The sequence below is a fragment of the Oncorhynchus gorbuscha genome, linkage group LG10 (genome assembly GCF_021184085.1).
Source record: "Oncorhynchus gorbuscha isolate QuinsamMale2020 ecotype Even-year linkage group LG10, OgorEven_v1.0, whole genome shotgun sequence".
NCBI classification, from domain to species: domain Eukaryota; kingdom Metazoa; phylum Chordata; class Actinopteri; order Salmoniformes; family Salmonidae; genus Oncorhynchus; species Oncorhynchus gorbuscha.
The window spans coordinates 34,674,754-34,697,034 of record NC_060182.1 but is presented as its reverse complement, the minus strand read 5'-3'; the positions used below and the strand labels follow the sequence as shown (position 1 = coordinate 34,697,034).

General features: G+C 41.1%; 2 protein-coding genes across 2 annotated transcripts; one reads left to right on the top strand and one right to left on the bottom strand.

Moving 5' to 3' along the window:
* Positions 1 to 3,020: 3,020 nt before the first annotated feature.
* On the bottom strand, positions 3,021 to 8,067 carry peds1 (plasmanylethanolamine desaturase 1). The gene is given in 7 exon segments (XM_046365794.1): positions 3,021 to 4,655; positions 5,531 to 5,561; positions 5,563 to 5,744; positions 5,887 to 6,031; positions 6,171 to 6,262; positions 6,392 to 6,511; positions 7,745 to 8,067. Coding segments are annotated over 7 exon segments (828 nt in total). The 5' UTR covers positions 7,881 to 8,067; the 3' UTR covers positions 3,021 to 4,533.
* A 2,307-nt stretch (positions 8,068 to 10,374) lies between these two features.
* Positions 10,375 to 12,020, top strand: LOC124045122 (CCAAT/enhancer-binding protein beta-like). The gene has a single exon (XM_046364363.1). The coding sequence runs from the start codon at positions 10,632 to 10,634 to the stop codon at positions 11,505 to 11,507; it is 876 nt and encodes a 291-aa protein (XP_046220319.1). The 5' UTR covers positions 10,375 to 10,631; the 3' UTR covers positions 11,508 to 12,020.
* Positions 12,021 to 22,281: the final 10,261 nt, after the last annotated feature.

Genomic DNA, 22,281 nt, shown 5'->3' with positions numbered 1-22,281 from the left:
ATTATACAAATATCCCACAATGTCAAACAAATGTTTGATAAAATTGTACCAAAACTTTCTGTTTCCATCACAGATGTCCTGCTTTTTTTGTTCTACCATATGGCTTTACTTGCATAAAAACTGAGGCTGGAAACATGGTTAATGAGAATAGGATTTGGTTAAGAAATATAATGGCGTATTTGATCTAATAGGAGTTTTGTAATGCTTCGGTTGTTAAACGTACCAATATAAGAATGACACGTGACATCCCGGCAATTTAAGAAAAAATAAACTACTGGAATTGTGCCTGTTATCATACTCGTATCTGCCCTCTCATCGGCTAGAATGTTCCCACCTGATTTTACTGCCTTAAATAAATGCCTTCAAAAATGTTCACTGTGGCGGCCAATTAAGTATCTGGTCATTATAATGAATAATCTGTGCTATAGCAATTGTGCTCATGGAAGGTCTTTGTTAGATATAATGGGAATAATGAACACAACCAAGTAATATATTGGTGTTTAGTTTCTTTATAAATAGAACACACACACACAGTAAGTCTTCCACATGGAAGACAACAAAAAGGCATCAAGGCATGGTTTGATATCTAAAATTCCATCACAACCATACTTTATTAACATCCACAGGATTCATATCAGAAAAGATTACATGAATTTTGGATCATTTAAAACCTCTACAGGATCGGTGGGTCCCCCGCGGGATGGTTACGATAATGTAGACTTATGCGATTGGCATGAGTTTGTAAGTAACAAAAACATTTCCCAGGACATAGACATATCTGATATTGGCAAAAAGCTTACATTCTTGTTAATCTAACTGCACTGTCCAATTTACAGTAGCTATTACAGTGAAAGAATACCATGCTATTGTTCGAGGAGAGTGCCCAATTATTAACTTGAAAATGTATTAATAAACCAATTAGGCACATTTGTGTGTGCACTGGTTCATTGGATCAGTCTAAAACTTTAAATATACACTGCTGCCATCTAGTGACAAATCTAAATTGTCCCTGGGCTGGAATAATACATTATGGCCCTTCTTTTGCATTTCAAAGATGGTACAAAAATATATTTTTTTCCTTTGTATGATCTTTTACCAGATCTAATGTGTTATTCTCCTACATTCATTTCACATTTCCACAAACTTCAAAGTGTTTCCTTTCAAATAGTATCTAGAATATGCATATCCTTGCTTCAGGTCCTGAGCTACAGGCAGATGGATTGGGAATGTCATTTTAGGTGAAAATTGGAGAGAAAAAAGGGGGTAGGTAGATCCTTAAGGTTTTTTAAAGAGCAGAATCAATTGAATAGTATAGTGCGGTTGCAAGTCATAAGTAGGCCAACAATATTGTACCGGTAAGCGAAGGCCATCCTTTGAGGTCCAAGGAGCACTACAAATCTCATGTCAGAAACACACCCGAACAATCAACAGTAACCATTTATATAACATGACTTTCTTTTGAAAAATAAGTGCATTAGGCAACATCTCTATTCTTGTATCATTTAGACAAACCAAATGTTACACTTAAGCGCTTTAACTAAATCCATTAATTGAAAAAGTATTGTATTAAAGCAATTAGGTCATTAAAATAACTTAATCACACATTTACATCTAGGCAATAGTTTGTACTAAACATGGCTTAATGCCAAATCTGCAATGGCAAAAGGATGACAGATAATCTTGCATATACTACATTATAAACTGACACAGTTTTTAATTATCCATCAATCAAGTTAAGTTTGGCATTGGTCAATAGCAACATGATCTGAAAGACAACTGATAAGAGGTTACAATTTCAACAATATGAAAAGCCATTTCAGTTTATCCATTCAAACTTCTTCCCCTCAACTGAATTATTTAAACTAGTGAAGCTGTAGTCATTGATTGAGCTGCTTATTTACTATTATCCTCTCCCTACTTCTATAAAATATTTACTAGTATCCTTAGTAAAAAAAATAAAAAGTATAAATGACATTGTAGTTAATATGTAAACTCACACCTGCTTTAATATTACCTAGCCTAGACAAAGCAGAACAGTAATAAGCAATGTTATTGATGCATAGTTTGCGTCACTACTTCTGGTTCCACGGGGATAATGACAGCCATTTATTTTTAATAGGACCCATAAGACCATATCCATTAAATGCACCAAAACAACACATTTGAGGAGAATGTTATTTCATGATTGATCTGTGAATGTTTCTGGCCAACAATATACTAATTAGGGGCGGCAGGGTAGCCTAGTGGTTAGAGCTTTGGACTAGTAACCGAAAGGTTTTAAGTTCAAATCCCCGAGCTGACAAGGTACAAATCTGTTGTTCTGCCCCTGAATAGGTAGTTAACCCAATGTTCCTAGGCTGTCATTGAAAATAAGAATGTTTTTAACTGACTTGCCTAGTAAAATAAAGGTAAAATAAAAAATATATAATTTGAAAGATAACAAGATTTTCATACATCAACCTGGTTGGGTTTGACTGAAATTATTCACTCCCAATAGAACCAGTGGTAGTGAAACAAAATGTCATCACTTTCCCAGCTTTTACAATATCCTACTTATAAAACAAACTCTGCAGGGATTGTTCTGCTTACCTACAATTGAGAAATATATGAACTGAGTCAGGAGAATAAGGACCTTTGTTAACTTTCAGTAAAGTAATTTTGACTTCTGAATAAAACAGGAGCTAGTTTAATTTGACACTCTAAAAAATGTCATAACTATGAATGCAAATGCCACATTACAGTAAGCCTAGCACTTAAAATTAATTGACAATTTGAGTTGTTCAAATAAAGCCCCCCCCCCCCAAAAAAAAACAATAGCAAAACTTCCAAAACTCAAGTGCTCACATACAACAGGTTGATTTCATTCCACTATCAAGCAATTAATTAGTTACATGAAAACAGTGAGGAAGGCTGGTGATCCTACATATTGCCTGCATAAGCCAACCTGCATGCATGTATACAGTATGTAAGTCAGTGTGACACACACACACCTTTGAATAGGGAATTTGAGACCAGTGTTCCAGTGTTTGAGACCTTTATTCTTCCCAAGCTGAACTATTTTCAAATATAAAATTGGGAAATCATTTATATATGGGAGAATAACACACACCACCACACGGTCACTGGTTTTTGGTGCTGGAAATAAAAGCCCCAGAGTTGAATTCATTATGAAATAACTCCCACATAATTACCTTAGTCGTTCATTTTGTACATCAACGGTTTGGTCCGTGACAATGACAATAAATATCACACGCAGAGGTAATAGTGTGCCTTTTATAATGAAATAATTTCTATGTTAAGGGAATTTAAGAACATAAATAGCATTTCTAGCCAACCAGACCATTTGTTTTAGGTTAAGATAGTTAAGACACAAGGTTCACCACCAGTCAGACTGCATAGGTATCTGCTGCACAGTTAATTTACAAACATGATTACTAGAGCATACACAAAGCACTTTTATTTCAGGTATTTTGCTAAATATGATGATTCATCACTTTTGATTACTCCTCTACTGCACTCAAAGTATTAGGCCATCACTGCAGCCTGCTCGGCATTGTTAGATGGCAGATATATTGGCAATATCGCTGATGTGTTTCACCACTTCCATGCTTCTGGGATTTAAAAAGGGTGTGTGGTGTGTAAAAAAAGATTGGCAAATAACTTGAGAAAGACTGTATGGATACTTGCAAATTTAAGACAGAAAACCACTGGTTGAAAAGAATAAAAGTATTACATGATAGGTTCTGCAATAGAGAAGTGAAATGAAAGGCAGGAGATCAATGCATCTGTGATTGGTAAGGCAGTTTGAGAAGTCTGGACGAACATAGCAGTTACGTCAATTGGATGTAGACTAAATGTAAGCCAGCACTGCACTATAAGGTTAAGCAAAAATATCTTAGGTAGGCAAATTGTTAATTTCCTATTCATAGTTGATGCTGGTTAAGGTAATAGGCAGTACTTGACACAAATACTGTGTCCATGCTACCTAGTGAGAGATGACCAGATTTTTTATTTATTTTTTAAAACAGTGACGAATAACAAACACGAAGTGCTGAAAAAAAGCAAACTGTTTCCTTCAAGTATTTCTGGTTGGGATATAGAGTTATTTTTTAAAAATTATATATTTTTTTAGCAGTTTCAGTCTGTAAAGTGGATGAAAAAAATATTTGACTGTCCCTTCGGGGACAATGGCTTTAGTGTTACACCTCAAGAAAGGTTGAGTCAAGTTAGACATACACGATCAGAAATAAAGAGCTAGATGAGGAGTTGAGAAAGTATTGCAATGTATTAGTGCTTTCAAAATGTTATTTCAAAAAGCACTTCCCACTCAGATTTCCAGTGGGTTAAGAAAACACCCCTGGGCCCTTGACAAAATGCTCCACGGTTAGAACCAGACAAAATGTGCAAGGTTTAAAGCTATATGGCATCTCTGAAACCAGATCCTTATGTTGGTGTCTCCTATTGATTACAGCTGGAGTTAGGCGCGAAAGAGACTGAATACTCCTGAGGTAGCGATGCAGCCAGTCTGCATGGTTACTTGGTTTTGTGGGCCCATTTCAGATCGTCAGACCTGGGCTTCTCCCCAGTCACACTCTGGATCAGATCCTCAAGCCTAGACCAGAACCCCAGCTTCTCCAGGGGATAGTTCAGCCAGCCTAGGGAGATAAGACCATTATGGCTGCGTTTAGACAGGCAGCACAATTTCTTTTTGACCAACTATTTTATTTTTTTCAGAGAGGGTTACAGATACAACATCAAAACTCATTAATTCAGATATATTCAGTTATCATTTTCTTGTAACTGTTGGCTGCCACTCAAAAAACAACAGGAATGGATACAAAGATAAAGAACAGTATCAATAGTTTTGTAATATTTTGTATCCAAGGAAAAGAAACAACCCCCCCCCCCAGCCATTCCCCAACCATGCACCCCGCCGGAAACAATATTTCAACATGTTAATCTGCCCCCTCCATCCTGAGTCTCCACTTACATTCCCCCAATTGTATGATGATTTCTTACATTTTATCTGTGAGCAAGAATAAATCAACTCAAAAAAAAAGAGTTACCTGGTAATATAAATGCTTCTTCTCAGATCTTTGAATGCCCTCAAACCATTACTATCCATGATATCGCCAAGGGAGATAACACATTTGGATGACTGGGGCAATGTGTAGGCTGTCCTCCAGATTGCAAGGCATTATTGTTAAATATTGGATTCTGGGTATGCCATTTCATTTCCCAGTTGCATAGACAGGCAGCCCAATTCTGATATTTGTTCCACTAATTGGCATTTTTACCAATCAGATCAGCTCTGAAAAAGATCTGATGTCAAAAGTGATTTGTCAAAAGGCCCAATTGGTGGTGTGGGGGGGGGGGGCGGTAAATACATCAGAATTGAGCTGTATAAATGCAGCCAAAGGGGGAAAAAAAAATAGTCAGCTGCCAATTTAGTTTAATGATATTTTCCCCTTACTCGTATCCTGACAGACATATTCTGATACACACAAAGCCCATACCCACAAGCACTGACCTGTGGTGATGCAGAAGTATGTCTCGTGGGGGGGAAACGTGATGGATACGATGGTGCTTGCGGGGCAGGATGATGTGGCAGTTCTGTAGAAAGACCACCCAGCCTGGCAGCCCGAAGTATGTGTGCGACCACTTGTGAATCTGGTTGGTTAGGGTAACGAAAATGGCCAGTGCCATCACATAGCAGTGCCAGGGGTAGTTGTGATAGTGCTCCGCTATATGTGGATTGAGAGAGAGAAACAGAGAGAGTGGGAAAGCGAAAGAAGACTAGTTTAGGGCTCTAGAAAAGGAAGTTTTCAGATGCCAGAGCATTGGCTCAGTTGAATGATAATTGTGCCATGTTTGACAGTAGCTCACCAGGCGAGAGGGTGACGAAATTGAAAGCCATGTGTGCTAATGGGACCAGGGTCAGCATGCAGTTGTCACCATTTGTCTCAATGAAGTCATGGCGGGTGATGGCTGTAGGGTCAATGTGATGCTCCCTGAATGGTCGGATAAAGGCCTGGGGCAAGATATCAGAAAGTGGATTCAAAATAACAGGAGAAACAGTCCATCAGAAAGTCAAGACAACAATTCGACAACACACATTTTGGGGACAATATCTTGTCAAATCCAGTCCCGTTAACAAATGCATCTCCTACTTTTCCAACGATGGGTAGCTCCACAGATCCCCAGGTGTCAGCCCCCCAGTGGACTAGACCAGAGGCAAAGTCTGCAGTCAGTATTCCTGCCACTGAGCGAGAGAGAGAGAGAGCAGGAAGAGATGGAGGGGACATGTAAGCAAACAATCGTGTAAATCAATGAGAAACATAACATGGGATGTAAAGCCTATTCTAATGACCGGTGCTTCAGCTGTGCTTACCAATGCCCAAAAGGATGTACCACATATGACCCAGGTGGAAGTTAACAAGGAGGTGAGAAAAGTTGAAGGCCATGAGAGAGAAGCAGAGGACAACACTTATCCATTCCTGACATCTTTTTCCTGTGGAGACAAACAGACAAATTAACATACCATGATTAAAGAACTGGAAACCCATAGAGAAGGCATACGGGTGGATCTTCAAAGTAGTTAGACAATATTATGCCCAATGATATAACCTCTGAATGAAGGAAAAGCTATATACACTTGGAATGCTCCTGCAGCTTTTTGTGCAATGTTTCGACCCAATGGTCTTCAACAGTTAGCGAGCATCTTTCTTTCATGACATAACTTGTTGTACCCTGTACCTGCGAGTAAATGGATGTGCAGTCACCTAACCGATAACCTTAGAAGGCTTTCTTACGCTACATGCTTTGCTGTTGTAGCTACTAATTTCATTGCGAAGCAGCTGGGACAGAAACACTGAGCTCATTCTTACAGCTCAAAGACAGTTCAAGGCCAAGCAGCCTTATAGCAACACCCCAGGCAATACCCTGCAAAGTAAGTTAGTCTCCTCACACCAGAGCAATGCTGTGCCAGTAAAGAGCTCTGTTCCAGGGCGTTTATGTGCAGCTCAGCCTCAACAGCGGAGAGGATGAGCTGCACATAAACACCATGGACCAGAGGACCAGAGCTAATGAGGAGCCTGACCAGTTGTAGTGCTATTAGGGCTGACAGAGGAGCATTCTGGACACAGCAGCACCTATGCATTCAGTGTCGTTCAATGAGAGTCAAGCAGAAAAGAAAAAAAAACTTTCAAAAGCATCAAGTACAAAAGGTAACATACAAATAGGTTGTGTTTAGAGTTCAACTGACTCAAAGAAGGAAATGCACAATTGGTACAGTGATCCGTCCTCATACATTAGGCTAGCTTTCATTAAACTTTTTAAAAATACTTTGTGTAGTTAAACTGAAGTGTGCACCATTAATTTATTATGACGGAGCTTTGGTCCGTTCCTGACACCACGCACTTAGCAATTAGGGCAAATTGTTTTGAAAGGTCAAACAAGCCCCTCCCAGTGTGCGTGTGGAGCGTTGTGTATGGCTTTTATAATATATGCCATTTAGCAGCTTTTATAATATAGTTACAGTTGTAATGTCATTTCTGTATTCCGGAATTGTACCTGAACTGAAAATACTGATATTAAAATGCTTAACTTCTTTCCCGTGATCCTAATTAGTAAAATCATGAAGCTTAATTGGCTGGTCGATATGCGTAAATATTGTATAAATGTAACGTTAGCAGGCTACGACATTCCTGAGTGGCGTTGACAAAAGAGAGAGCTGTTGCCTCACCTGGCGAATACAAATTCGCAAGTTCCAGAGCCCCTGCGTGTTGGGGACCCCACCGCGCTGTACCTCGACCGGCTCCATTTAGCTCTGTGCTCTGTAACTCTTGTCCACACCCGTTTTCGTTTACCATTCTCGCCATGTTCCACTTCTGGTTCAACCCCTTTCCACAGCCAGGAAACCAACAGATATAGGAAGGAACTACATAACAAGATATACACGCCTTTATGAATGATCGAGTGCGCTCGTTTTACAAGCCGCTTGCGCCTGGCAAAGGTGTACGCTTCCGTGCTCATGAATCTGATATCTATCTCGGTCCACTATGGTAAGAATCAGGCTATCCCGGGGTGAAAATAATGCGGGATTTTTTTGCCTTAAAACTGCGTTGCCTTTCTAACCCTATCACATTGAGCCTGCTATCTAAAGCAGCCAATTACGGACTCGTACTTAGTTCCGTAATCAGGCGAATAACCAATCAGGTAGTGAGGAGAACGAACGCATTGCCTGACCCCACCCTTGAGTAGCCAATCAGAGCATGCGAGTTTGGCTGTTAAAGCGGCCATCAGCGGTTGCAACAATAACAAATAAAATACCCGCCCTTGTTTCGGTAAAAAGCTGAGGGAGGGGGAAGGAGAAATGTAATCGTTCTCAAATTCATAGATCGAGCTATGGATGCTTGGACTGACCATCCATGATACCAAAAGTATAGTTTTAACCATGTTTTAAGGCTGAATAGGATTTGTTTACAGTTACTTTGTTTTTAAACATTGGAGTAAAACAAGCTTACAGTTTGGGTTATGATGGGGTACGAGAGTTGACCTAAACTCATCGGGCATTTATAAGTTATATTCTTCAAGAAATAATGTGTAAATATTAATTTACAAGTCCAAAAGTAGATGTAACAACTGCAGATTGCCCCTTTACACGTCAGACAGCGTTTCCAAGTTATACGTGGTAGGCAAACCTAATGCTAAATTAGAAGAGAGATGGGCCTTTAATTTAAAGGCAGTCATGGAATGTCAACGATGTTGAAATTATGTTTAGGCCAAAACACTTTATGGTTGTATACTACAGTTTTTACAATTTCGTAATTTAACTTAATTCTCACTGACCTGTGTTAGGCCTATTTGAGATCATAAATCAAACAATTATCACAATAGAGAATTTTGCTGGAAACTATTGGGGTGATAGCCCCCAAAAAAGTAATGCAAGTCACAATCAACATAAACGTTTAATAGCCTAATAGAAGGCCGAGTCAGAGATCTCCTGAAGTTTACAGTCGAGTGAATTGTATCTTACAATACCGCTAGATGGCAGTGTAGACTAAATCTAATTTTCCAAAATCATTGAACCACAAGTCACCAATTGTTCCTTTTCCCAGTCTTCTCAATGGAAAGTGTTGACTCTGTGGGTTACAATATGGTAGGTAATGGATTTACACTCTGCCCTAAAATGTGTGATTTGATATTTCAAGTAACTCTACAAATGGTTTCAAATCTACAGTGGAAAACCTTAATCGGTGAGTGTCTTTATATTGTAGTTAGGCTATTACTACCGACAAGTGTATTTTAAAGTACACATATTTAAATACTCCATGCATTTACACCCGGGTCTGTTTGGTCCTAGCGGTAATTTAAGATAATGTATATGGAAACAAGTATTTGAAAATAGTTTCTAATAGTAGGCTATTTATAGAACATTATTTGAAAATACAAATATAACTAGTTGATTTGGTCACATAATTTAACAAATACTAAAATACACAGCAGATAAGTATTTAATACAAACACTCAAATACACATGTATTTGTTAAATAGACTCAAATACACTTGGATTTGAACCCAGCTCTGTAGGCTCCCACTGGGCACAGACATCAATTCAACATGTACTCCACGTTGATTCATTGATTCAACCAGTGTTGCCTATAATACTAGTAGTATGGTTAGTTGTGCAATTCTCCCTTTCTAAGGTCCTTCTCAAAACCTCTACAGGACCCCCCCCCCCCCCCCCCCCCCCCCAAGTTTACATTCTTGTTCATCTAATTTACAGTAGCTATTACAGTGAAAGAATACCATGCTATTGTTTGAGGAGAGTGCACAATTATGAACTTCAAATGTATTAATAAACTAATTAGGCATATTTGGGTAGTCTTGATACAACATCTTAAACAAATGTGCATTGGCTCATTGGATCAGTCTAAAACTTAGCACATACACTGTTGTCATCTAGTGGCCAAAATCTAAGTTGCGCCTGGGCTGGAATAATACATTTTATGGCCTTTCTCTTGCATTTCAAAGATGATGGTACAAAGAAAACACCAAAAAAAGCATGTTTTTTTCTTTGTATTATCTTTTACCAGATCTAATGTGTTATATTCTCCTAGATTAATTTCACATCTTCACAAACTACAAAGTGTTTCCTTTCAAATGGTATCAAGAATATGCATATCCTTGCTTCAGGTCCTGAGCTACAGGCAGTTAGATTTGGATATGTCATTTTAGGCGAAAATTGGGGGGAAAGGGGAGGATCCTAATTACAATTCAGAGCATGAAATCAAGACGGAAAAGGTAAGTTTAGAGGAGGGGAACATATCACACCAGCTCCGCCCATTCTTTCACAGTCTATATAAAACTTTTCTAGACTCTCACTGCTGCAATAGACATCAACTTTACTCGTCATTCTGGTGACATTGACAACAACTTTCTGCTGAGTAATAGCTAATTTTTCAAGTTTCTTGTTTTCTTCAATAACTCAATATTGTCACAGTGACATTCAGTCGTGTGACAATATACGTTAGTGTTTTCAGACAGAATTAGGCCTGCTCGCGTAGCTAATTTCCCGGGCGTCTGCCCCTGGTTTCGATGTTCCCGCAATCCAGCGGGTGTTAAGATCCATGGAAGTGGCCGGTTTCTACGACAGGGATTGCTTTGCTTTCCAGAGTACAAACTACATTATCAGGCCCATTAGCGATAACAGCACTTCTAAGCAGCCCGTTGACGGCTCGATGACGGAGCTTGGCATAGCCGAGAACGAGAAAGCGATAGATTTCAGTGTCTACTTGGATCCTCCTGCTGCGCACTGTCAACAACTGGCAACACAAAACGAAACTCATCAGAGAGGGGTAGACATATTCGCAGATTTCCTTGCCGAGGAAAGCAGGATAAAGAGACGTTCATCATTACAACAAAACTACAGAAACTACATATCTCTCAACGAGCGGGAAACAAGTGTGCACGACCATAGAGAGCCATACGTCCTGGGCTATCCTGAACTGCAGGAGACCCGTGTGGACACCGTGTTCAGCCCGGAGTTTCTTGGGAACCACTTTAAATCCGGTGAAAGAGACGAGTCTCAAGAGGACCCAAGAATGGACAACGGTTCAACTGGCTACGACATGAGGTATCTTCATTACCAGTCGACTCCAAGTGGCAGCCTTGGTAACATTTCCACTGCATCCTCGTCTTCCTCCAGTCCACCCCGTACACCTGCACTGTCAGGTAAATGCTCGTCGCCTTCGCGGGGCGGGAAAATGTCGTCTGGTGTCAAGGGGAAGAAGCGACTGGAAAAGAACAGTGAGGAATATAAGCAGAGGCGGGAGAGGAACAACCTTGCTGTTAGAAAGAGCAGGGATAAAGCCAAAATGCGCAATACGGAGACGCAACACAAAGTGCTGGAACTGGCCGCAGAGAATGATCGTTTACAAAAACGCGTGGAGCAGCTGTCAAGAGAACTTGCCACCCTGCGTAACTTGCTTTCTGCCACTGGTTAGTGTAAGCCACACCGGAGTGCCCACACACCGCTGGAAACCGGTACTTTATCAGGCACTGACTTAAAAACCCATGTATCGCTGTGCCATAATTCTGAAAAAGTGATTCCAATATGTTACGTTTGTGTACAGAATCTATATGTGGAAAAAGCCCCCAACAGTTTACAAGACACGTCGTGATTAAGCACAGAAGGTGCATGGAATGTGCAACCATTCATGATTCTTGACTTGTCACCTTCATTCTGTGTTTATTCATTTTGTGTAAGCAGTATTTCTGTAAGGGCTTTGTATTTTATATAGAATATTGATAAATATTCTGTTATTTAAAAATACCTTTCTTTATCTGGAGCAGTGGTTATCAAGGGAAGTGTTGTAGCCCACTGCAGAGGTATGATGCAACTCTTTGTAACAGTATTGTCAATGAATTAAGTCATCTCTTAATATGATGAAAATGTACACATGTTTTAATGGTACTTGATATTTTATTGAATTAAACAGATTTATACTTTGATATTATTCATTTTGTATGTTGTTTATTTGTGACATTTCAAAAAGGTAGTAGATCATTTGACTGGTGTATTCCACTCTCTCGTTTCACACACATACATACACAGAATTAAATATAACAATTTATGTATCTTTTCTCTCACATACATGTGTAAGAATTCAAGGTGTAGATAACTCAAGGAATAAAAATATAGGTGTACATAAACTCAAACATAAGGAAGCTTATATCTCTTATTTTAGACCCGTGGGCAAGTGATTTGGAATATGATGACTAATTTGCATCTAATGATAGTTATTCAAAATGATAAGTCATGATATTGAGAACCTAAATGTAAATACCAGTATTACTACAGCATGATTCAGTTAAACAATTCAGCAGTGTATTGGTGAAAGAAGACATACCAACTGAGTCTTTTTATCCAATGGCACCATTATCTTAAGTACACACCTCTGTCAATAGTCTGTTGGGTCCACTGACCCACAGAGGGGTTCAAGGCCTCACAAACCAAGATTAATCAGCAGCTAACCTCCTGCCCAAACACACCACCACAGTCCTGCAAACAGCTTTTTGAAAACGTGTATAACCTGCCAGCCTCAAATATGAGACGACCCAAAAAGAAGAGTGATTTTGGATGTGGAAATAATAATAATAATAATGATCAGTAGGACTAGATAAGCAAGTTCAGTTTTAGTTTCAACTAAAAACTAGTCTCAGTGGAACTGGCCGATAATACCAAGTTGTCATTTCTACACATGAATGTGGAAATTACTTAAAATACTATCAAACTTGGCCCTCGAGTTGCAGTAATAATACACTCTTAGAAGAAGAAAAACGGTTCCAAAAGGGTTCTTCAACTGTCCCCAGAGGAGATCCCTTTTTGGTTTCAGGTAGAACCCTTTGGGGGTGTATCTAAAACCCTCTGGGTTTTAGGGTACATAGAACCTAAAAGGGTTCTACCTGGAACCAAAAAGGGTTCTTCGAAAGGTTCTATGGGGACAGCCGAATAACCCTTTCAGGTTCTATATAACCCCCCACCCTGTCACCTCACTCATAAGAACATCTTTGACATGGGCATGGCCTACTGTATACCCATGACAATGCAGGGCGGAGGTTTGGGAAGGATGCCAGTTTCAGGAGAGAGAGCAAATTGTGTATGTGTGCTTTATGTATTTCTCAATGAGGCTTTGTTACTGCACCCAATAGCTCCAAGAACATTTTCACACTGTCATTCTTCCTTGTATCACACAAAATAGAAAATACAATGTTTTGAACGTACTGGATTTCACAACACAACTTCCCATAATGGAAACAGAGTATATTGCTCAACAACATCTTCCTGTTCCATCAGTGAATTAAAATGTCACACCCAATGAAAAAAAAATCCTCTATGCAATTTGAACTTACAAGACAAATCTAGCAATAGGTTGTAATACATAAAGGGATAGTTCACCCAAATTATACTGTACATTCACATAATTTGATTGATTCCTAAAAGTAGTGCACACTGTATTGTCTTGTTTGGGTTTGTTTTCTAAGCTGCAGCATAGCATTAACATCATTGAGTTTTACCCTCAGTTTAAATGGATTGGCTTTGGTTATTGTTCTCACACACACACACACACACACACACACACACACACACACACACACACACACACACACACACACACACACACACACACACACACACACACACACACACACACACACACACACACACACACACACACACACACACACACACACACACACACACACACACACACACACACACACACAGAGTGGTCGAACTTGTTTCTTGGGGTGACCTTGTAGTCCTGGCCCCTGCAGCTCCTGGATCCTCCCGGATCCTTGCTAGTGCCTGTTTCAGACTGAGGAGAGGGAATTTCCCACATATATTACCGTCAATGAGCAGTGGTTGTCCGTAAACTCCACATTGCATCATACCTACTGCAGACCAATAGCCCTCCTAAAAACTCCTCTGGCAGAGCAATACAAACAGAGCAGCCCCACCTTGTGTTTGAGACTTTAAACAGGACATTGTAAAATGGTAAGCTATCCCTCACATCTATGAATCACTAGTTTTGTTTATTTAGAGTGAGATCTAGCTAGATAAATTATAGCCTTTCTTGTTGTACTTTCTTTCTATTTATGTTCAATGTGAGACTTCCCTCAAAACACTCTTCCCTGAAGACACATGAAACAGTGATATTTCAACATATCTGTGACTTTTTTGGACACCATAGCATTTCAACATGATATCAATATGCAACAAATAAGTGTAGGGACGATATTGAACACTGACCAGGAAATGTACCAAGTTGACTTTTCTTGAATCATATTCATTTCCAAATTGTGTGTATGGTATACACTTTTTGGGAAACTAAATTACATTGCTCTGTCAAAACAGTTGCATTATACTGAAGTAATAACACATTTATAAACTATACATTAGGTGTAACTCTTTTTATAAATATTATTTATACACATTGGCTATAAGATTCAGGCTGGTTCCCAGACTTGCCCTCTACAAGATCATCAGCAGACTCCATCACCTTCGTCTACCATCCTCTGACCAGCTCCCTTCACTCAAGCCATGAACTGACCCTCTCCATCTTCAGAGGATGCAGCTTTCAAAGACTTGGTCTCTATTGGTTGACCTGTCATGATATATTTATATAATATATTGTCAGGCAGATACTCACTGTATCTGATTATATTTTATGTTAACGAACAGTTCACTACTACAGACCAAATAGCTGATTTCGATTTTACACATGCCAATAAATGGATAGTTCACCTAAATTACAAAATGACATATTGGTTCCCTTACCCTGTAAGCAGGTTTTGGACAAGGTATGACAGCAGTTCGTGCTTTGGTTTAGTTTCCCTGGCACTATTTCCACATGCTAATGTTTTAGCATTTGTGACACAAATCACATTAAAGTCATGGGACCAATATTAGCATTTCTTACTCACGTCATGTTTAAAACCTCCATAAGTGAATTTGTTGAGTTTCACAATCAATTTGAGATACTTTTAGATGATTTGGACATGATGCGTGAAAATGCTAATATCAGTCCCATGACTTGAATTTGATTTCATGCCACAAATGCTAAAATGTTAGCATGTGGAAACAGTGCCAGGGAAACTAAACCAAAGCATGGATGCTGTCATACCTTGTCCATAGGCTGCTAACAGGGTAAGGAAACCAATGTGTCATTATGTAATTTGGGTGAACTATCCCTTTAACCTAGATAAAATGGCAGTAATGTGAGAGATGTGCTCCCCGGATATCCGGAACATGGGCTTGCTACGGGAATTCAGAAATGCTGAGATACCGTAAGAGGCAGGAGGATGATCTGGCTTGGAGTGAACCCATATTTCAACAGCTTCTTTACTTCTCCTATTTTACTGTGAACGGCTGCAAAGAGGCAGCACTGACGTGCAGTAGCAGGGACCTGTGGTCACTGCAAAGCAAGTATTATGGGTCTTGTGAAACAGAACGCCATCCTGCTCTTGCATAAGGGAAAACATTGGCAGATGACAAAACAACCATATACTGTATGTGTAGGTGTCAATTTAGTTTACCTTTGGTTACAGTGTCATACTGTAATTTGTGTGTAGAGGTCAGAGATACATGGCAAGCCAGGCCTCTATACCACCCAGAATACAATTACACAGTACAATTAAATTAAGTTGATCACTTTCTCAAACAATGATGTTATATCATACCATATTACAATTCATAGATGCGTATGTAAACAAATAGAAACAACTTAAAAATGAGATTGGTGTTACAAGTGAACCTGATATTGGCAATATGCAGGCAGGCAGGGGCAGAAAAGGCTACCACCACCTGAAGGGATGTAAATCAACCGTTCGTGTGGTGTCAGACTACTCACAATTTCTCTGACAATGAGCCCACATGCGAGATACGGCATCTTTACCTTTCTGATCAGATAGAGAACGCGTTAAAACAGTTCTTGTATTGTCATAAGTGATGAAAGTGTGCCTTAAATACACACAAAATGATATTTGATCTGTGAATTGAGTTTCTAGTCACATTTTATCACACACAGAAAAGCTTAGAGTGTTGAACATCTGAACTAGAAAGTTGAAGCATCTATCAAGTCATTGCTCTGTTCCTCAATGTACTCCCTGAAAACTTCCTAGATTACAAGTACTAAAGCGAAGGTCCGGTTTCCTTTTGACATGACCTTCAAGTTCTTTAAACCTCTTAAGGATCTGACCTTTTTTTTTAAATTTTCACCTAAAATGACATACCTATACATATATACAGTCGGTGGCCAAAATATTTGAGAATTACACAAATATTAATTTTCACCAAGTCTACTGCCTCAGTTTGTATAATGGCAATTTGCATATACTCCAGAATGTTATGAAGAGTGATCAGATGAATTGCAATTCATTGCAAAGTCCTTTTTGCCATGCAAATGAACTGAATCCCCCCAAAAACATTTCCACTGCATTTCAGCCCTGCCACAAAAGGACCAGCTGACATCATGTCAGTGATTCTCTCGTTAACACAGGTGCGAGTGTTGACAAGAACAAGTGGAGATCACTCTGTCATGCTGATTGAGCTCGAATAACAGATTGGAAGCTTCAAAAGGAGGGTGGTGCTTGGAATCATTGTTCTTCCTCTGTCAACCATGGTTACCTGCAAGGAAACAGGTGCCGTCATCATTGCTTAGCACAAAAAGAGCTTCATAGGCAAGGATATTGCTGCCAGTAGGATTGCACCTAAATCAACCATTTATCGGATCATCAAAAACTTCAAGAAGAGCGGTTCAATTGTTGTGAAGAAGGCTTCAGGGTGCCCAAGAAAGTCCAGCAAGTGCTAGGACCGTCTCCTAAAGTTCATTCAGCTGCGGGATCGGGGCACCACCAGTACAGAGCTTTCTCAGGAATGGCAGCAGGCAGGTGTGCGTGCATCTGCATGCACAGTGAGGCGAAGACTTCTGGAGGATGGCCTTGTGTCAAGAAGGGCAGCAAAAAAGCTACTTCTCTCCAGAAAAAAACATCAGGGAAATACTGATATTCTGCAAAATGTACAGGGATTGGACTGCTGAGGACTGGGGTAAAGTTATTTTCTCTGATGAATCCCCTTGCCGATTGTTTGGGGCATCTGGAAAAAAAGCTTGTCCGGAAAAGACAAGGTGAGCGCTACCATCAGTCATGTGTCATGCCAACAGTAAAGCATCCTGAGACCATTCATGTGTGAGGTTGCTTCTCAGCCAAGGGAGTGGGCTCACTCACAATTTTGCCTAAGAACACAGCCATGAATAAAGAATGGTACCAACACATCCTCCGAGAGCAACTTCTCCCAACCATCCAGGAACAGTTTGATGACGAACAATGCAATTTCCAGCATGATGGAGCACCTTGCCATAAGGAAAAAGTGATAACTAAGTGGCTCGGGGAATAAAGCATCGTTATTTTGGGTCCATCGCCAGGAAACTCCCCAGAACTTAATCCCATTGATTGACCAAAATCCTGAAGAGGCGGGTGGACAAACAAAACCCCACAAATTCTGACCAACTCCAAGCATTAATTATGCAAGAACGGGCTGCCATCAGTCAGGATGTGGCCCAGAAGTTATTTCAAATCAAATCAAATCCAATTTTATTTGTCACATACACATGGTTAGCAGATGTTAATGCGAGTGTAGCGAAATGCTTGTGCTTCTAGTTCCGACAATGCAGTAATAACCAACAAGTAATCTAACTAACAATTCCAAAACTACTGTCTTATACACAGTGTGAGGGGATAAAGAATATGTACATAAAGATCTATGAATGATTGATGGTACAGAGCAGCATAGGCAAGATACAGTAGATGGTATCGAGTACAGTATATACATATGAGATGAGTATGTAAACAAAGTGGCATAGTTAAAGTGGCTAGTGATACATGTATTACATAAGGATGAAGTAGATGATATAGAGTACAGTATATACGTATGCATATGAGATGAATAATGTAGGGTATGTAACATTATATAAGATAGCATTGTTTAAAGTGGCTAGTGATATATTTTACATCATTTCCCATCAATTCCCATTATTAAAGTGGCTGGAGTTGAGTCAGTGTCAGTGTCAGTGTGTTGGCAGCAGCCACTCACTGTTAGTGGTGGCTGTTTAACAGTCTGATGGCCTTGAGATAGAAGCTGTTTTTCAGTCTCTTGGTCCCAGCTTTGATGCACCTGTACTGACCTCGCCTTCTGGATGATAGCGGGGTGAACAGGCAGTGGCTCGGGTGGTTGTTGTCCTTGATGATCTTTATGGCCTTCCTGTAACATCGGGTGGTGTAGGTTTCCTGGAGGGCAGGTAGTTTGCCCCTGGTGATGCATTGTGCAGACCTCACTACCCTCTGGAGAGCCTTACGGTTGTGGGCGGAGCAGTTGCCGTACCAGGCGGTGATACAGCCCGCCAGGATGCTCTCGATTGTGGATCTGTAGAAGTTTGTGAGTGCTTTTGGTGACAAGCCAAATTTCTTCAGCCTCCTGAGGTTGAAGAGGCGCTGCTGCGCCTTCTTCAGGATGCTGTCTCTGTGAGTGGACCAATTCAGTTTGTCTGTGATGTGTATGCCGAGGAACTTAAAACTTGCTACCCTCTCCACTACTGTTCCATCGATGTGGATAGGGGGGTGTTCCCTCTGCTGTTTCCTGAAGTCCACAATCATCTCCTTAGTTTTGTTGACATTGAGTGTGAGGTTATTTTCCTGACACCACGTTCCGAGGGCCCTCACCTCCTCCCTGTAGGCCGTATCGTCATTGTTGGTAATCAAGCCTACCACTGTTGTGTCGTCCGCAAACTTGATGATTGAGTTGGAGGCGTGCGTGGCCACGCAGTCGTGGGTGAACAGGGAGTACAGGAGAGGGCTCAGAACGCACCCTTGTGGGGCCCCAGTGTTGAGGATCAGCGGGGTGGGGATGTTGTTGCCTACCCTCACCACCTGGGGGCGGCCCGTCAGGAAGTCCAGTACCCAGTTGCACAGGGCGGGGTCGAGACCCAGGGTCTCGAGCTTGATGACGAGCTTGGAGGGTACTATGGTGTAAGTCGCTCTGGATAAGAGCGTCTGCTAAATGACTTAAATGTAAATGTGTTGAATGCCGAGCTGTAATCGATGAACAGCATTCTCACATAGGTATTCCTCTTGTCCAGATGGGTTAGGGCAGTGTGCAGTGTGGTTGAGATTGCATCGTCTGTGGACCTATTTGGGCGGTAAGCAAATTGGAGTGGGTCTAGGGTGTCAGGTAGGGTGGAGGTGATATGGTCCTTGACTAGTCTCTCAAAGCACTTCATGATGACGGAAGTGAGTGCTACGGGCGGTAGTCATTTAGCTCAGTTACCTTAGCTTTCTTGGGAACAGGAACAATGGTGGCCCTCTTGAAGCATGTGGGAACAACAGACTGGTATAGGGATTGATTGAATATGTCCGTAAACACACCGGCCAGCTGGTCTGCGCATGCTCTGAGGGCGCAGCTGGGGATGCTGTCTGGGCCTGCAGCCTTGCGAGGGTTAACACGTTTAATTGTCTTACTCACCTCGGCTGCAGTGAAGGAGAGTCCGCATGTTTTCGTTGCAGGCCGTGTCAGTGGCACTGTATTGTCCTCAAAGCGGGCAAAAAAGTTATTTAGTCTGCCTGGGAGCAAGACATCCTGGTCCGTGACTGGGCTGGTTTCCTTCTTGTAGTCCGTGATTGACTGTAGACCCTGCCACATGCCTCTTGTGTCTGAGCCATTGAATTGAGATTCTACTTTGTCTCTGTACTGACACTTAGCTTGTTTGATAGCCTTGCGGAGGGAATAGCTGCACTGTTTGTATTCGGTCATGTTACCAGTCACCTTGCCCTGATTAAAAGCAGTGGTTCGCGCTTTCAGTTTCACGCGAATGCTGCCATCAATCCACGGTTTCTGGTTAGGGAATGTTTTAATCATTGCTATGGGAACGACATATTCAACGCACGTTCTAATGAACTCGCACACCGAATCAGCGTATTCGTCAATATTGTTATCTGACGCAATACGAAACATATCCCAGTCCACGTGATGGAAGCAGTCTTGGAGTGAGGAGTCAGCTTGGTCGGACCAGCGTTGGACAGACCTCAGCGTGGGAGCCTCTTGTTTTAGTTTCTGTCTGTAGGCAGGGATCAACAAAATGGAGTCGTGGTCAGCTTTTCCGAAAGGAGGGCGGGGCAGGGCCTTATATGCGTCGCGGAAGTTAGAGTAACAATGATCCAAGGTTTTTCCACCCCTGGTTGCGCAATCGATATGCTGATAAAATTTAGGGAGTCTTGTTTTCAGATTAGCCTTGTTAAAATCCCCAGCTACAATGAATGCAGCTAAATAAAAGGATTCCAGTTTGCAAAGAGTCAAATAAAGTTCGTTCAGAGCCATCGATGTGTCTGCTTGGGGGGGGGATATATATGGCTGTGATTATAATCGAAGAGAATTCTCTTGGTAGATAATGTGGTCGACATTTGATTGTGAGGAATTCTAAATCAGGTGAACAGAAGGATTTGAGTTCCTGTATGTTTCTTTCATCACACCATGTCTCGTTAGCCATAAGGCATACACCCCCGCCCCTCTTCTTACCAGAAAGATGTTTGTTTCTGTCGGCGCGATGCGTGGAGAAACCCGCTGGCTGCACCGCCTCCGATAGCGTCTCTCCAGTGAGCCATGTTTCCGTGAAGCAAAGAACGTTACAGTCTCTGATGTCCCTCTGGAATGCTACCCTTGCTCGGATTTCATCAACCTTGTTGTCAAGAGACTGGACATTGGCGAGAAGAATGCTAGGGAGTGGTGCACGATGTGCCCGTCTCCGGAGTCTGACCAGAAGACTGCCTCGTTTCCCTCTTTTTCAGAGTCGTTTTTTTGGGTCGCTGCATGGGATCCATTCTGTTGTCCTGTTTAAAAGGCAGAACACAGGATCCGCGTCGCGAAAATCATATTCTTGGTCGTACTGATGGTGAGTTGACGATGATCTTATATTCAGTAGTTCTTCTCGACTGTATGTAATGAAACCTAAGATGACCTGGGGTACTAATGTAAGAAATAACACGTAAAAAAACAAAAAACTGCATAGTTTCCTAGGAACACGAAGCGAGGCGGCCATCTCTGTCGGCGCTGGAAGTAGGGCGGATTGCAGAGGTCTTGAAAAAGAAGGGTCAACACTGCAAATATTGACTCCCGAGGGGACCCACCAATCCTGTAGAGGTTAATTAAATACAGTGAGGGGAAAAAGTATTTGATCCCCTGCTGATTTTGTTCGTTTGCCCACTGACAAAGAAAGTATCAGTCTATAATTAATTTTTTTAAATGTATTAAAAAAATTGTACCTCCTTTTCTCCCCAATTTCGTGGTATCCAATTGTTCATATTGTTAGTCTTGTCTCATTGCTACAACTCCCGTACGGGCTCGGGAGAGACGAAGGTCGAAAACCATGCGTCCTCCGAAACACAACCCAACCAAGCCGCACTGCTTCTGAACACAGCGCACATTCAACCCGGAAGCAAGCCGCACCAATGTGTTGGAGGAAACACCGTGCACCTGGCGACCTGGTTAGCGTGCACTGCACCCGGCCCGCCACATGAGTCGCTAGTGTGCGATGAGACAAGGATATCCCTACCGGCCAAACCCTCCCTAACCCGGGAGGCGCCCCGTAGCACTCCTGCTGCGACAGTCTCTGGTGGCACAATCAATTTATAACATTTTTGGCATGCGTTTTTCTGGATTTTTTGTTGTTGTTATTCTGTCTCTCACTGTTCAAATAAACTTACCATTAAAATGATAGACGGATCATTTCTTTGTCAGTGGGCAAATGTACAAAATCAGCAGGGGATCAAATACTTTTTTCCCTCACTGTATTACATAATAAAAATGTATTCTCCTCATAACAGAAAATAAATATCTAAGAATTACAAGTTTTATTGTCTTGTAATTTTTTACAAGACCATTTACTTTGCAATCATGACAAAAAAATCTAGTATTGAAGAAAGGGAGGTATGTTTTTTGCAACTGGCAGTGATCAACAGGTTTCTAACTCTTTTTTTCTGGTGCCTACTGCACCAGATTAGTGGATAGTTGCGCAATAAGATCCTAGTCATATCGTCTAGCTACACAATGTCTCACGCTCATCCATGTACAGGTGAGCCGGCCCACACAGGCTACTCAACAGGAAATTGGGTGTGTTGGCACACATTGTTTGAATAGATGAACACACCACCCACATCAAGCAAAATGTG

What these genes read in the sequence shown, in the direction of transcription:
- LOC124045122 (XM_046364363.1), top strand. Translation starts at nt 10,632, where the DNA reads ATGGAAGTGGCCGGTTTCTACGACAGGGATTGCTTTGCTTTCCAGAGT.